The following is a 13893-nucleotide window of genomic DNA, read 5'->3' as shown; positions in this document are numbered from 1 at the left end:
GGAGAACTTCAGAATGGAGCAGGTTGGTAGGGAGATACTTTTCAGACGTAAAGAGTGACTTAAAGTCCCATTGTTGGAGTTGGTGTGGCACTCAGGGATTCCTTATTGGTCAGATATTACATAGTGTCACATGCCTTTAAACCCAGGACCTAGGAGGCAGAGGCAGGCAGATCTCTGTTAGTCCCAGGACAGCCAGAGCTACAGAGTCAGACCTTGTCTCAAAAATACCAAAGTGTGTGTGTGTGTGTGTGTGTGTGTGTGTGTGTGTGTAGGACAGAAGAGGACTTTGGATCTCCTGGAGCTGGACTCAACCCCATGTGGGTGCTGCTCAGAGTCAAATTTAGGTCCTTCAAAAGAGCAACATGTCCTCTTAACTATAGAACATCTCTAAAGCCAGTTTTGAGCTTAAATTATCTGGGAAAGTAGACCATTGTGGAAGCCCTTAGCCCAGGAGTCACTTGGGACTTGAGACAAACTTAGTTAATGTGGCGTTTGGCCAAGGTAGCAATGCAGCAATGCAACCTCGACTTCTTCTGAGGTGGAATAAGGCCCACTCCATGACCCTGGAAGTTTTAGCAAGATTGTCCTCTCGGGAGATTTTTATTTTTAAAGATAGAGTCTTACTCTATCTTGTTACCTTGCTGGCCTAACACTTACTATACAGATCAGGCTGGCCTTGAATTCACAGAAACTTGTCTGCCTCTGTTTCCTTTTTTTTTTTTTTTCTTTTTTCTTTTTTTCGGAGCTGGGGACTGAACCCAGGGCCTTGCGCTTGCTAGGCAAGCGCTCTACCACTGAGCTAAATCCCCAACCCCAAATGTGTAGCCCAGGCTGGCCTCGAACTCGTGATCCTCCTGCCTCTGCCTCCTTCAGCAAATCCTACTGGCGTGCGCCACCACAACCGGCCTGCCTCTGTTTCTTAAGTGTTGGATTGAAAGCTGTGTACAACCATACCTGCCTCTTGGGAAGTTTTAAATTGAGTCCCAGGCTCCTTCTCCCAGAGTGGCTGTGACACACTCAGCCTTATCCGGATTCAGGGAGTGCACACGCTAAGCACGGGCAGCTTCTAGCCCAAGGCTGCCACTCTCTGCTTTCTTGTCCTTAGTCCTTCATGATGGGAGAAACAAACGGAAGGGGTAGATGCCCAGAGCTGGAAGGTGCTCTGGGGTTTCTTTGCCCCAATAGGAATCTCTTCTTTGCACACAGCGTCCTTGTAAAGCAGGGACTGGCAGTCAGTTTGGTTTTGGTTTTCCAGTGGCAGGGAACATCCTGCTTTCTCTGTCTCCCGAAGAAACCTTTCCAAGAGAAACTGACTTTTCCGAAAGTTCTTTTGTGAAGAAGCATAGATGTGTCTACTTTGGTTTTGTTTGTTTGTTTTGTTTTGCTTTTGCCTCTTGGTTATATTAATGACAATAGCTGCTACTTGGTGTACTTATATGTTGTGCCAGGTAATCATTCACCAAATCCTTTAAAGTCCAGGGAGGGTCATCAATCCTCCCAGCTGACATAGCTACTGGGGATTTGGACAGGGGGCGCTTCTGGCAGAAAGAATCCTATGGCTTCTGTATATAAGGGCCCAGATCGTATCAATAACACAGTGGGTCCTTCTGATTTCCAAGTTTTCACTTTGCCCCGACTGCCTGGGAAACAGGCCTGTGTGCTGAGCAAAGGCACGAAGCCTCTTTTACCAGCTGCTTTATCACTGGGACACAGTTTACTAGTTTGAGAAAGCAGCGCATGCTCATGGCGTCCACGCTACTAGCGCCACCTTCTGGCCATTGGATCCTTGACCGGAAGGAATGTACTAAGAATGGCAGTTTATGGACTCCGCTGGAAAAGAAAAGGTCTATTTCACTGTCTTCCTTTCTGCTTAGTCAGATGAAGCAGAACGCATTTTCCCCCCTCACCTTTCAAGGTTTAATTAGTTTGAACATCCGTATTTGAGGCTGTCAGCGTAGACTTCCTTATGTGTGCTTTGAGTTTTACTTTTCTTTTAAAAAAACCTACCCAACTTTCTTTCTTGGTTCTTGCTTTTCTTTTGGTTAAACTCTCAACACTGGATCGGTAGAATCTCTGGTTACGGAGAGGTTTTGACTGAGCACTGATACCAACTGATTATGAGAGTCAGGGTAAGGGAAGCACCTATGGGGTATTGGGTCCCAATCCCAGGACCTCCTCCTGAGGCTTGTTGATACTGACCTTGTGAGCGAATGTTCTGGAGGATGAAGTACAGGTACTCCCCACAGATGCCGGCTGCCTCAATGAACTCCTCCTGCGTCATGCTGCACAGCTGCAGACCGCTGATGTTGAAGTGACAGAAGGAGATGCAGTTGGCGTCGAGCTTGTACTGGTCACAGCAGAACTGGAGCCATTCCCAGACATGGCGCTTGGTCCAGTATTCAGGGTGCACTGATGTCCAGTAGGAATCACAGGCTGCTTCAAAGCACAGAGAAGTAAAGGATTACTAAGGGCTCCCCCAAAGAATACTCCAGGTATGTTAGCCTCTTTGTTCCCTATTCAGAAAGGGCTCTGGGTCTGTCATGCACCGACAAGGATCCAGCTTACCTTCTCTGCAGATACCACCAGGGAGATGGGATTCTATGAATGACTGTTGGGGCCATAAAGAGTATTGGCAGGTGGGAAATTACTAAATCTCTTTCTGGTGCTTAATATGATGGGTACACTAGAGAAAGAAAGCAAAAAGATTCTCTACCTGATACCAAGAATAAAAACTCAGGAGTTCTGAAGGCCTTGGTTTAAACCCTGGTTTAGCCACCTGTCTTTTGGGTAAGGCTCACAGATATTTAGGCCTCTGATTCCAAAGCTGTTAAAATGGGAATGATATGTTTGACCTACAGGGCTGTTATAGAGTTGGAGTTAATGTAAGGAGACCGGTGTCTAGGAAATCACCAATCAATTCAAAAGTTGTTAGATGTCTTCCCTGTGTTAGACTCTATCTGAAATCGAGTGTGTACTAATGGACAGGCGCTATAATGGCTACCTATTGTGCATAGCCTCCAGTCATCTTTTATAAGGGTCTTGGTCTGGTTAGATATCGCTCATAGTGTGGCAGAGCATGGACTACCATAACAGCTAAGGGAAGTCATGGGGGAGATAGCTATACTGATATGATTGTGTTCCTGGTGGTGTTTTAAGTTCTATCCTTTCCTGTGCTCAGACTACCTACTCCTTCAAAGGACTCAGTTGTAGGTGCTGTCCTGTCTTGTAGACTGGGAGGTCCAGTTGCACCTTGTCCACGTGTTCAACAGCCTTGTCTCAATGTTTCAAGCAGAAATAGATAGAATAGCAGACATAAGAATAGATGTGCGCACCTGTGTGTGTGTGTGTGTGTGTGTGTGTGTGTGTGTGTGTGTGTGTGTGTGTTTTACCTGGCACTTGGTCAGATTCTTTGGCGATCGCTGACAGCTACCTATGCAGCCTAGACAAACACTTTACCAGTGAACCGTATCCCCAGCTCCAATGTAAATAATTTTTGTAGCCACCACCGAATCTAAGTACTCACTTATCAACCCACTAGGCCCCCATCCATCCATCCATCCATCCATCCATCCACCCACAAACCTGTTTGTCCATCCATCCAATAAGTAAGAGCATCACTTTCTCTCTTCATGAGATCGAGAAGTCTATAGTACCCATATCACAGACTCGTTCTACAGGTTAAACGAGCTCACATATGCTTTAACGATATTATTGATGTTACTGCTATCCACCTACGCTGTGTGATGCTACAAATCACCTGGGAAGAATTCATGGTGGATAGCCATATTTGGCCTTTGTGCCCTGATAGACGAGGAACTCAGGGATTATCGGAGGAGAATCATTTCCCTCAGATCCCGCTGTCAGCAAAGGTGGGATGTGAACTGCGATCTGAACGCCTCACTCCTCTCATCTCATTGAGCTCATCCTTGGAGGATCAGCACAGAAAAGAAATGGCATCCGAAGAGAGAGGTAGATAGAGAGCAAAAGAGAATGGGGGTGGGGCAAGTCAACAGAGCTAGGCTGAGGTCACTGGCTCAGGCTGTGGGGATTACAGAGCGTGACCTCCTTAGGACAAACCACAGCCACTGGCTTTATTGCTATTGCCACCCCCTGCCTCTGTGCCTAGATGAGCTTATGCTGCTCCTGAACCCAGCTATGAGACAGCTGTGCTCCACTGGGGGATACCTCTTGTAGCCTTTGAGGCGTCACGCCCTGATTGGCATTCTTCGGTTTGCTGGATTCTTCCAGTGTCCTACCTCATAGGTGTGACAGGGCTATTTCATAAAGATAGAAACAGTGTCCCTCTAAACCTCAGAATCCTCCTAGAAATCTCTTCCCGCTGGTGAGCCTCTTGGTACCCAAATCCTAGACTTGTTTTATTTTTAAAATTTTTACCATTTTTTTTCCCGTTGGGGTTGGAACTGAGCCCAGGACCTCACATGTGTTGCAAAAATTTTTATCACCAGCCCTTTAACCAGAATTTTGCATTCACATGCACAAAAGAACCTGCATTGTCAGGCTGGTGAGTGCTGGTGTTATAGCCTCTGCCTGGTGGTTGAAAACATGGAAGGAATGGTTTGACCCAAGTACCCTTTCTGTGATTCCCCCATTGCTGGCTGGAGCTGGCTGATCAGGCTTTTGGCTGGTTCCTGGCAGAGAGCAGGGTCTCCTGAGAAAACAGACCCTTCCTGAGTTCTGTCTGTGCTTTTTCATCTACTGATTGCTGGCTTGAGTAAACCTAAGAGGTCTTTAGACGTTCCTGGTATTCTGATGGGAGCTGTTTATGATCCTTGACATTCTTTGGCTGCTGGTCCTGCACTGGGGCCTGACTGAGATGGCTATCGGTGCACTGCTGTGTAGCACACAGCACGTTTATCTCCATGGAAAGGTTTTTCTGTGTCTCTGTTCCTTTCCTCTCTCCTGTTCTATAGCATGGTTATTTTGTTTGGAAGGAAGACTACATTGTTTCTTCCCCTTAAGGATCTAGAGATGTGGTAGGTGAGAGGTCAGTTCTGACACCAGGAAGGTGTTGCTGGCCTAGTGCCCTGCTCTCTGGCTCCTTGGTGGAATTCACTTACAGAGCAGGCTTTGTAGGCAACGGGCTCAGCTACACAGTGGCTGGTTTTCCTGTTAGCAAAAGCCTTTCTCACAGTCTCCAGAGCTGAGAGGAAATGGCTGTTTTCGGTGATGTGGAGGCAGGACTAGGGGAGAGAATCCACAGAGACTGGGTGGGGGAGTGTTTCTGTGGTCTCAGCTATAGGGTGAGGGGAAAGGTGTCAGTGGCACGGCAGGGGAAGGGAGGGGTCCTGCCCCAGGGCCTCTATTATCTGCTCCTGTGTCACTCCCTGCTCTCTGCCTGAAGGTGCTTTCTTTCCCCATTCCTCTGACCCTTGAGTTCCTCCTGTTCTCCCTGAACCACAGCAGCTCACACTCTCTCAAAGAATCTTTCCCTCCGGTGCCCTTCTAAGAAGGTTCCAGAAGGATTCACAGCACCCTCCTCCCCAGGTGTCAAACTCTGGTCACCCTGAATCAGGAGTGCTAAAAGAGCTCCTTCCCATCCCCCCTTCTTAGCCCACCAGTCCTCAGTAAGTGTTACCAGATCACCAGTGATTATGATCTTTACCTCAAGGTAAGGAAACAGGTTCTGGGAGGTTACACGGTTCCTCTCCAGGGTCACAGTGGTCATTAGTAAGGTCATTAGACACCATGTGGACATCTTGCATCATGCCACATTTCCTGGTCTTGGAGAACCATATGGGGTGCACATATCAAAAATAAGATTTGGATGGAGGCAGGTAGATTGATACATATCCATGTTCATCTATTGTCTGTCTGTCTGTCTGTCTGTCTGTCTGTCTGTCTATAACTTAGGTCTGGAAAATCAGAAAGAATATGGAGAGGTGAAGGTACCAATGCCTGTGCTTCCAGCAAACGACATGAAAAAAATACCTTCGAGTATTTGGAAGGAAGGGGCATAGTCAAGGGACTAGTTATATAAGATTATATTCTCTTACTGGGTCCTATTGTCTGGAAAGGTACAGTGTTTTCCTTGTCTTGTCTCTCATTTACAAAGCACACTGAACTTTTGGGAGAGGCTTGCTGTAAGGCCTGTTTGCCCAGGGTCCTAGATGAGGCCAGCCAGCATCCTATGTCCGGAGAGTTTGACGCAGAATCCGGAGGCCACTATTAAGCAGCAGGCCTTGCCAGCTCCTTTGAAGTCTGAAGTGGGTCAGGGCACTTGAGGGCCAGCTCTGCCTTGGGAAGAAAAACTGAGGAGCTAGAGGAGTTCTCATTGATTCTGGGGGAGCCCTCACAAATGATGCTATCAAGTCGGATGTATTTAAGTTCTTTGGACTGATGTCCTTCAGGGCCCTCAGAATAGGGAGGTAATACCCGAGCCGGAAGTAGCTCCAGGTAGGGACACCGGGATTAGAAAGTTCATACCATACTGGACAGGAGCTGCCCAACTCTCTGTGTTCATTCTCAGGTTAAGGAACAACCAGAATAAAGCAGATTCAGGACTGGGAAAGGGAGAGACAGACAGACAGTCGGCTTTAGAGGAAGCCCAAGTTAGACAACTTGGGACCATAATTAGCATGATTTATTAGCATAGGGAGTTGGGAAAGTTTTTCGCCCAGGGCGACATCGTGGAGAGGTGGTGAGTGACGCGGGTAGTGTAGGGTACCATCGCTTGCAGCTTTGGCACAGAAAAGAAGGGCTTTATGGGGGAAGTCCTGTGGTGATAAATGGCTTCCAGGTTTCCTCTCGTGGCTGGGCTGGCCCCATCCTATAACCTCTCTTGGCTTCTTGTCCTAACCTTGGAATGACACAGACCACGAGCAGTGTAAGAAACTGGATTGAGAAAAGAGGAAGACTGGCTAGGGGTCTTCAAAGTGTCTTGGAGAGTTAGGGAGAGGCTAAGAGAGCCAGGCCCTGAGTTGTGATGGCCATGGCTGCCCCTTAGGCCTCAGTGGGCAGACAGAGCAGAGGTCAGGAGTGATTTCTCTGGGATACAACTTCTGCTACGGGACTCTGCTTAGGTCTTCGAATGATTTGTGTTTGTTCTCCAGTTTAGATTTAGGAATTCTTAGGCCCGTACCCATGGATGTGCTGTTGAGTTTCTGTGCCCAGCACACGAATCTTTCTTAGAAAAGCCCAGGTATGATTTAAATGCTTTCCCCTTTGATTTTTAATACTTAGGATAGCTTGGCACTATTCTTTTAAAAAGCTCTTCTTGAAGTAAAATCTCACATTGAGTAATCACAGCTGTTATGTTTCCTCTTCTCTTTTCTTTCTTTCTCTTTTTCCTTTCTTTTCCTCTATCTATCTATCTATCTATCTATCTATCTATCTATCTATCTATCTATCTAGAGACAGGGTCTCACTATATTTCTGGCTGTCCTGGCCTTACTCTATAGGCCATCTTGACTTCGAACTCACAGAAATCAACCTGGTTCGGCCTCACTGGCATTGGGATTAAAGGTGTTTACCACCACACCTGGTCCAACAGCTGTTGTACTTCCTGAGTTCTCTTGTGTACCAGTCACCCTGCTAAATAAACGCTGTGCTCTTTCCTGCTCTTTCAACACGTTTGACAAGATCCTCCATCATGGCACCAATGGAAGCCTCAGGAGACAACCTTTCTAAAGTCACACAGTGGGTAAGGGACTGTGATACAGTCGCACAGTGGCTAGACTCGGGTGATGCAGGTGTTGCCTACAGCTGAACCTTAATAACAGCTAGGCAGAATGAAAGTGGAGGAATATGGCCGATGGTGAGGGTGCAGAGGGGAGAGCCCGTAGTACCTAGTCTTTTCCACTGCCTCCCAGACTCTGTACTAGACTTGAGGGCTCTCTTGGAACTAGTTCCCTATGGCTTCCTCAGTCTAGAAAGCTCTGCTGTGGAAAAAAGCATGAGCAAGATCCTAAAGTGAAGGAGGTACCACATGTCGGCCATTTTGAAGGTTAGGGGAGAGGTGGTGAGGAGGATATCCAGGGTGGAGCTCCAGGAAGTAGAGGTAAGATCAGAACTCTTTAGAAGGTAGTCGAAGTTGGAGGCCAGCCTGGTCTACACAGTGAGCTCCAGTACAGTTAGGGCTATATAGTGAAATCCTACCTCAAAAATCCATGTGTGTGTGTGTGTGTGTGTGTGTGTGATTTCATACCATATTATATATGTGAAGTACACAGTTTCTACTGAATAAATTATCTAACTGACAATTCTTTATTTTGAAAAAGCTGAGGTCAAGGCCAAAGTGAATTAATAAAATTCCAGTGTGTTTTGTAATCTGTGACTCTGCCCTTCCAAGGGCAGTCAGGCAGAGGTCCTGCTTCAAAGAGCAGTGCAGACTCATTTGTGGTGAGTGCACTGAGGGCACAGGCTCAGGCCTTCTCGGCTGAAGTCATTCGCAAAGTTTGAAAACACCTGGATTTTACTAGGCTGAACATCACATCCACTCTGTCCTGGATGAAACTTGTCTGGAGCGTACCTTACTTCTCCTTCACTTCCTTTGCCTTTGGTCTCAGTCCCAGATTGGGAGGGTTACTACTGAGATCGAGGTTGATGACTGGAGAGAGGAAGGCAATGGCTGTTTTCTGCCTCTCTAGGAGTTGTGAGGTGTCCCTGTGAAGCAAGCATCTGACAAGTGCCAGGCATGTGTCCAAATGCCTGATAATATTAACTCTTATTTTACACTCCCAGCTTTCGGGAATGGATATACTTTGGTGAAGGAAAATGTGTCAAACGGCCTGCTGGATGTCACTGGCTGGTGAGTGGCAATGTCATCACTTGAGCATATACCAACAGGAAGTTCTTATTAGGATAACTCCCTAGACAAGGTGTGATTCAAGATGGAGATCTATGAGGCAGCAAGGAGACATGATTTAGGGGAAGTGGCCAGGGTATCCTGACTACCCCAGTTCTATTCCTGGTAGAGAAGAGTTTTTAGAAAACTCAGATCCTGTCATTTCTCTGGCTGATGATGTCCTGATTGAGGAAAAAATGAGGGTATTTTATTTTCGTTGGCCTCATTTCTTGATGGAGATACTTTAGTTCATTAAAACGGTGGTGAGAGAAGTTTTATGTTTCTGACGTCTCCTGATGCAGGATTCAGAGACACCGCTGGGGCAGCAACATTGTCTCACCTTTCATTACATTAATAGAAATGCCAAGTCCTCAATCTGTGGAGGGCTGCTCCCCAAGAATCTGAGGGTGTACAGAATTATGTTACAGGGTCAATTCCATTGACAGTGCCTTCTGTTAACGGATTATATTTTTACTGGGGCAAAGCATACCAAATCAAAAACGATTTTAATCTTTTAAAATTGTACACTTCAGTGAGATGACGTACGTTCATACTGTTGGACAAACATTATTAGCACAGCCATCAGCTTTTGCACTTTCTTCTACCCTAGCTGCATTTTGTTGGTTCCTGCCTATAGCCTCATCATTTGCCCATCAAAGGGGAGATTGGGGCCCGAGAGGATAAGCTGGGGCAGCCAGTGTCAAAGCTACTCTTTACTTTAAGGTCACATGGAACCATAGCTTAGACTCTTGTTGACTGCAGAAGCTACTGCTCCTGCAGACAGGACAGCATGCGGGCGTCTCCTGACTGCCACCCCAATGTCATCTGGAAATGCAGGCACCGAGAACAGGACGGAACACCCTGAAGCTTTCATTGTCTTCTTTTCAGGTTCATGTTTGAGGGAGCAAGGTGAATTATATCATCTTTCAGAGAACCCAGGTACTTCTGGGAGGGACCACAGGAGAACTGTGCTATGTGCTCAGATGAGTCAAGTCCAAATGCAGGGATCTATCAGGTACATCCTCGATTCAACACTGTGACATGGAATTGTCAGCTGCCAAGTTCACTTCTAGAACTGGGCGATTGACTTACAAAAATATTGCAAATGGCATATCTCATACTGTCTTAGAGTGTGTATGACTTTTGTTCTGGGGCACGTTTATGATTATCCTTCACTGCACGTGGACTGCAGGCCACAGGTTGGACAAACCTGATAGGTCTTTCAGCTGAGAGAGAGAGAGAGAGAGAGAGAGAGAGAGAGAGAGAGAGAGAGAGAGGGATGCTGGTATGTGCAGTCACCCAAACACTCACTTAGGCATTGAGGCCTCAGAGGGTTTCTGGGGCAAAGCTCAGCTGGCCTGCCTCTGTAATGAAACTTACATAAGACCTCAAGCTTACTGCTTAGGTACAGAAAACTGAGCTAAGCACTGGGAGGGACAGGGAGAAGAAGAGGGAGAGAAGGGTGCGGAGGAGGTCTTAGGATGGGCAGGGAACCATGCTTATTAAACATTACTTTGAAGCAAGCTGCAGAATTTGCTAGGAAGAGTAGGAGAGAGGATTCTAAAGCCCTTCTTTCTGCACAGGTCTGTACTTCCTTCTGCCTGGCTTTCCACCAGCATTTGCATTGAATGCTGACATTTCTGGGTTGCCCTAGATCCGTGCATCCAGCCTGATCCCAGCCCTGCTGCTCTTGAATGGGAAGCCCCATATGCACATACCTGTCTGATGCTCAAAGGCAGGGTAATATTCTTCATTGTTGAACAGATCGGTCCAAGACATCAGGGGGTCACAGAAGGAAGCGTTGGGCAGGAAGGTGCTATGGGTTACAGAGTCCAACATCACCCTGGAATATTAGAGAGGCTGTGAGGACATACAGAGCACAAGCTTTCAGAAGCTTCATGGTGTAGAACTCCTGACTGAATGAGCCTTATCTTTTAATAAAGGGCAGAAGGTAGGAGCTCCCATCAGGTGCTTTACGCAGATGGTATTCTATAGTCCTCACCACATCCTGTCTATCCCATTACTCCTATGAGAAAACTGAGCCAGAGGAGTTGAGACAGTTGCCCAAGAAACATAACAAGGACGTTTCAGAGCTGGGATTTGAGGATGGAGACTTGGATTGTACAATCCTGTCTCTTTCTTGACATTTTTCCTCTCTGTTCATGCCTGACTTTCCGAACTCTGACATATAATATTTAAAAGTGCTCTTGGGAAAATGAGTCAAGCATTGACCTATGTGATTCTATCTAGAATGCTAAAGTCGGACAGTTCTGAAAGTTCCAATGTGTTAGCATGTGATTGTGTTTGCCACAATCTTATTTCCCAGCAAAACCAGTCCTGAACTGACGTTGTAAAGCTTTGTGTGCATTAGACATGTGCATATGAACACATACACACACATATAACAGCATGTTACAGCTGTGGGTAATTTATTAGGTAAATTTGTAGGTACACGTTGGTGAACATTTGCATGACACCCTGCACCAATATTTATATGCCGGAGCAATCTTGAGTCGTCCTGGGAGCTCTGTGTCTGCAGGATGTGTACCCTATTACATTCCTGACACTGAAGCATTCTGAATGTTCCAGTATACCCTGCTCCAGGTGTGTGAAGAGTCCTCTAGAGCTTTCCCTAGAGCAACCACTCCAATAGGTGCCGGGAAAGGTTTTGTTTTATGGATGAAGGATGGGGGGCTCTGGGATTCCAGGCAGCAAGTCCAAGACAACCCAGCCGACAGGAGATGGAATTCGAATGGCAGCTCAGTGGATCAGCTTGGAAAGTTCCTGATCCTAACTGCTGCACTTCACTCCCCTAGCACCTTGTGGTGATAGGAGGGGAGCTTAAGCAAAGGTGTCTGGCTGAGACTGGACAGAAGGCTGTGTTCTGCCCTGCCAACCTCCCCTTCGCTGTGTCCCATACAACCAAACACTAGTCCTACGCTTCATTCTGTATTTCGGCAATTTCGGTGTGTGGGGGGGTCATGTTTGGAAGGTTTTTAATTATTTTTAATCTGTTCACATCATTTTCTTTAATTCTTGAAATAAAGTTAATGAGATAAGCTGGTTCAAACCTGGTTCACAGGAAGGACACAGCAGCTCAAAATGATAGCATTGATAAACACCAGGGTGAAAATGAGATGCTTTGTCCAGGGATATTGTCAGATAGAACTGGAAGGCATGACAGCTTCTCCATCATTTGGTACAGTGTCCTCTGAACTGCAGTTTTGTTTGTTTGTTTACTTATTTATTTACTTACTGCCAGTCACCAAGGTAATTTTACTGAATCCGTTTGCGTCTCTAAATACAATGAATTAAAAATTTTAAACAGTCACTTTCTTTTTTGTTTGTTTGTTTTAAAATGAATGTGTCTTTAAATATAAACTTTATATTTAAAGCCTGTTATTATAGATGGAAAGTGAATATTCTTTCAGCGTACATAAAAACGCACCACCTAATTCCAGTTATTGACAACCTGAAGCCAGCCCAGCCCATAGTTCCTTTCTTTCTTTTTCCTGACTCGAGAAATCTTTTTAGATTTTGAAACACATGTTTACTTAGCGTGCTTGATTTTTGTCTTTTGGCCAGCAAATCATAAAATATTTACTGCCCGGCCCTTTGAGGGATTTGCCAACCTCTGGGCAGAATTACCTCCTGCTTTGCTAGTCCTGTAGCACCAGGGCTGGAGAATGCACTCTGTCATTGATAGGGAAGGAAATGGAGACCCAGGGAATCTGTGTCACTTGCTCAAGGTCACACAGCCGATGGACAGCAGGGTTGAACTGGAGGGAGGCCCTAAGTTTCCCATGTGGTCTGTTAGCTTTTCTGAAGGTACAGCGCCATCCCAGGAATATTTATAGACTGGAACTAGAAGTCACAGGGATCTTTTGAGATGCTCACAAATCTACCCTCATGATCACCACTCGGTGTGCAGAAGAGCTGTTCCTGGGAATAAAGAAAAACTAGAGCTCCTGTTCTTATTCTTGGATATCTTTCCTGTGGGAACACACAGACTCCTGTATGTTCCCCAGGTACCAATTAGGAAGCCCTTTCCTTGATGCCCTGACAGGGTTAATGGGCCCAGCAGTTATCATAGCCATAGATCTCACTTGGGAGCCTATCAATCAGTTGTCAAAGTTTCCAGGGTTTGGGCCCTGATTTTCCCATGGAATGTCCAGCTTTGTGTCTTGAGTCTATATAGGGTGTGGATGTCAGGGAGGGTTAAGACTGTGCGTGGTGCTTATTCTAAACTCGACATCTGAAAAGTCTTCTAAGTGTGAGCAGAGGACAGAAAGAGTCTCACGCCTTTTGGGCTGGACACTAAGAAGACCACTGACGTCGCCTTCACAGCATATGGAGGAAGGAGAGGTGGCCCCAGTGGAAGAGAACAGAACACAGTCTCCAAGTCTTCAAAGACTACGGGGCACCCTCCGAAGATTAACCCTGACCTTGACTTTGCCCTTCCTCATCTATGCCTAACATAGGGAAGACATTTAGTATTTAATAAAAGCTTATTTGGTAAAATTGAACTGGATCTTATCAGTAAGGTGTTCCCCTCCTCTAAGGATTCTAACCCTCTCCCCACCTCCACCTAGCGCACCCTCTTGATGTGTAATCTCTTCAGCACTGCACACAATGATGGATCTGGTTCACTGCGATGATTCCGTTTATGGAAAATTATACCCATTAGGTTTGCATAGAGGGCTCTCTCCCGTATTTACCATGCTGTTTTCCTTCCACAGTTATTTCTTGCTTTTTTGTGGAGGGGGGGGCGTCTTTTATGAGAACAGCGAACATTTCTTTCTTTGGTTTTTGCTTTGCTATTGTAGTAAGAGGAGGCATTATTAAGTCTAAGCTCACCACAAAGGGCCAAGCTACTTAGCCAGCATGCACTAGGTGTGCATGTTCAGGAATAAAGACGGCTTTGTGTTCAGCAGTCCCTTCTCTCCAGGCCTCGGAAGGTGCTTGCAGTAAGTGAGCATTTTGACTGTTTTTTTTCTTTCTTTCTTTTTAAATGTAGGTGGCTAATCAGTGTGGAGACCTCTTCTCAGTGAAGGTTCTGGACCAGCAATATGCAAAGACCAGGTCTGGGT

The 13893-nt window shown here is 46.2% G+C and overlaps 1 protein-coding gene and 1 long non-coding RNA gene across 5 annotated transcripts in view; one reads left to right on the top strand and one right to left on the bottom strand.

The window, feature by feature from the left end:
- The window catches only part of Elf5 (E74 like ETS transcription factor 5), a 39116-nt gene that overhangs the window by 10483 nt on the left and 14740 nt on the right, over positions 1–13893 (bottom strand). For 2 of the 4 annotated variants that reach the window (XM_087653597.1, XM_087653596.1), the window contains exons 2-3: positions 10522–10646; positions 2200–2436 (exon numbers count right to left, since the gene is read on the bottom strand). In XM_087653597.1, coding sequence (XP_087509723.1) covers positions 2200–2436; positions 10522–10646 — 362 coding nt within the window. 4 annotated transcript variants of the gene reach the window in all.
- On the top strand, positions 2247–12135 carry LOC102548892 (uncharacterized). Its single transcript, XR_015684522.1, has 4 exons — positions 2247–2492; positions 8701–8767; positions 9692–9818; positions 10387–12135. It is a non-coding gene; the product is annotated as an uncharacterized LOC102548892 (long non-coding RNA).

This window comes from Rattus norvegicus, chromosome 3, assembly GCF_021556685.1.
Source record: "Rattus norvegicus strain SHRSP/BbbUtx chromosome 3, alternate assembly SHRSP_T2T, whole genome shotgun sequence".
NCBI lineage: Eukaryota > Metazoa > Chordata > Mammalia > Rodentia > Muridae > Rattus > Rattus norvegicus.
This window is presented reverse-complemented; position numbering and strand designations above follow the sequence as displayed.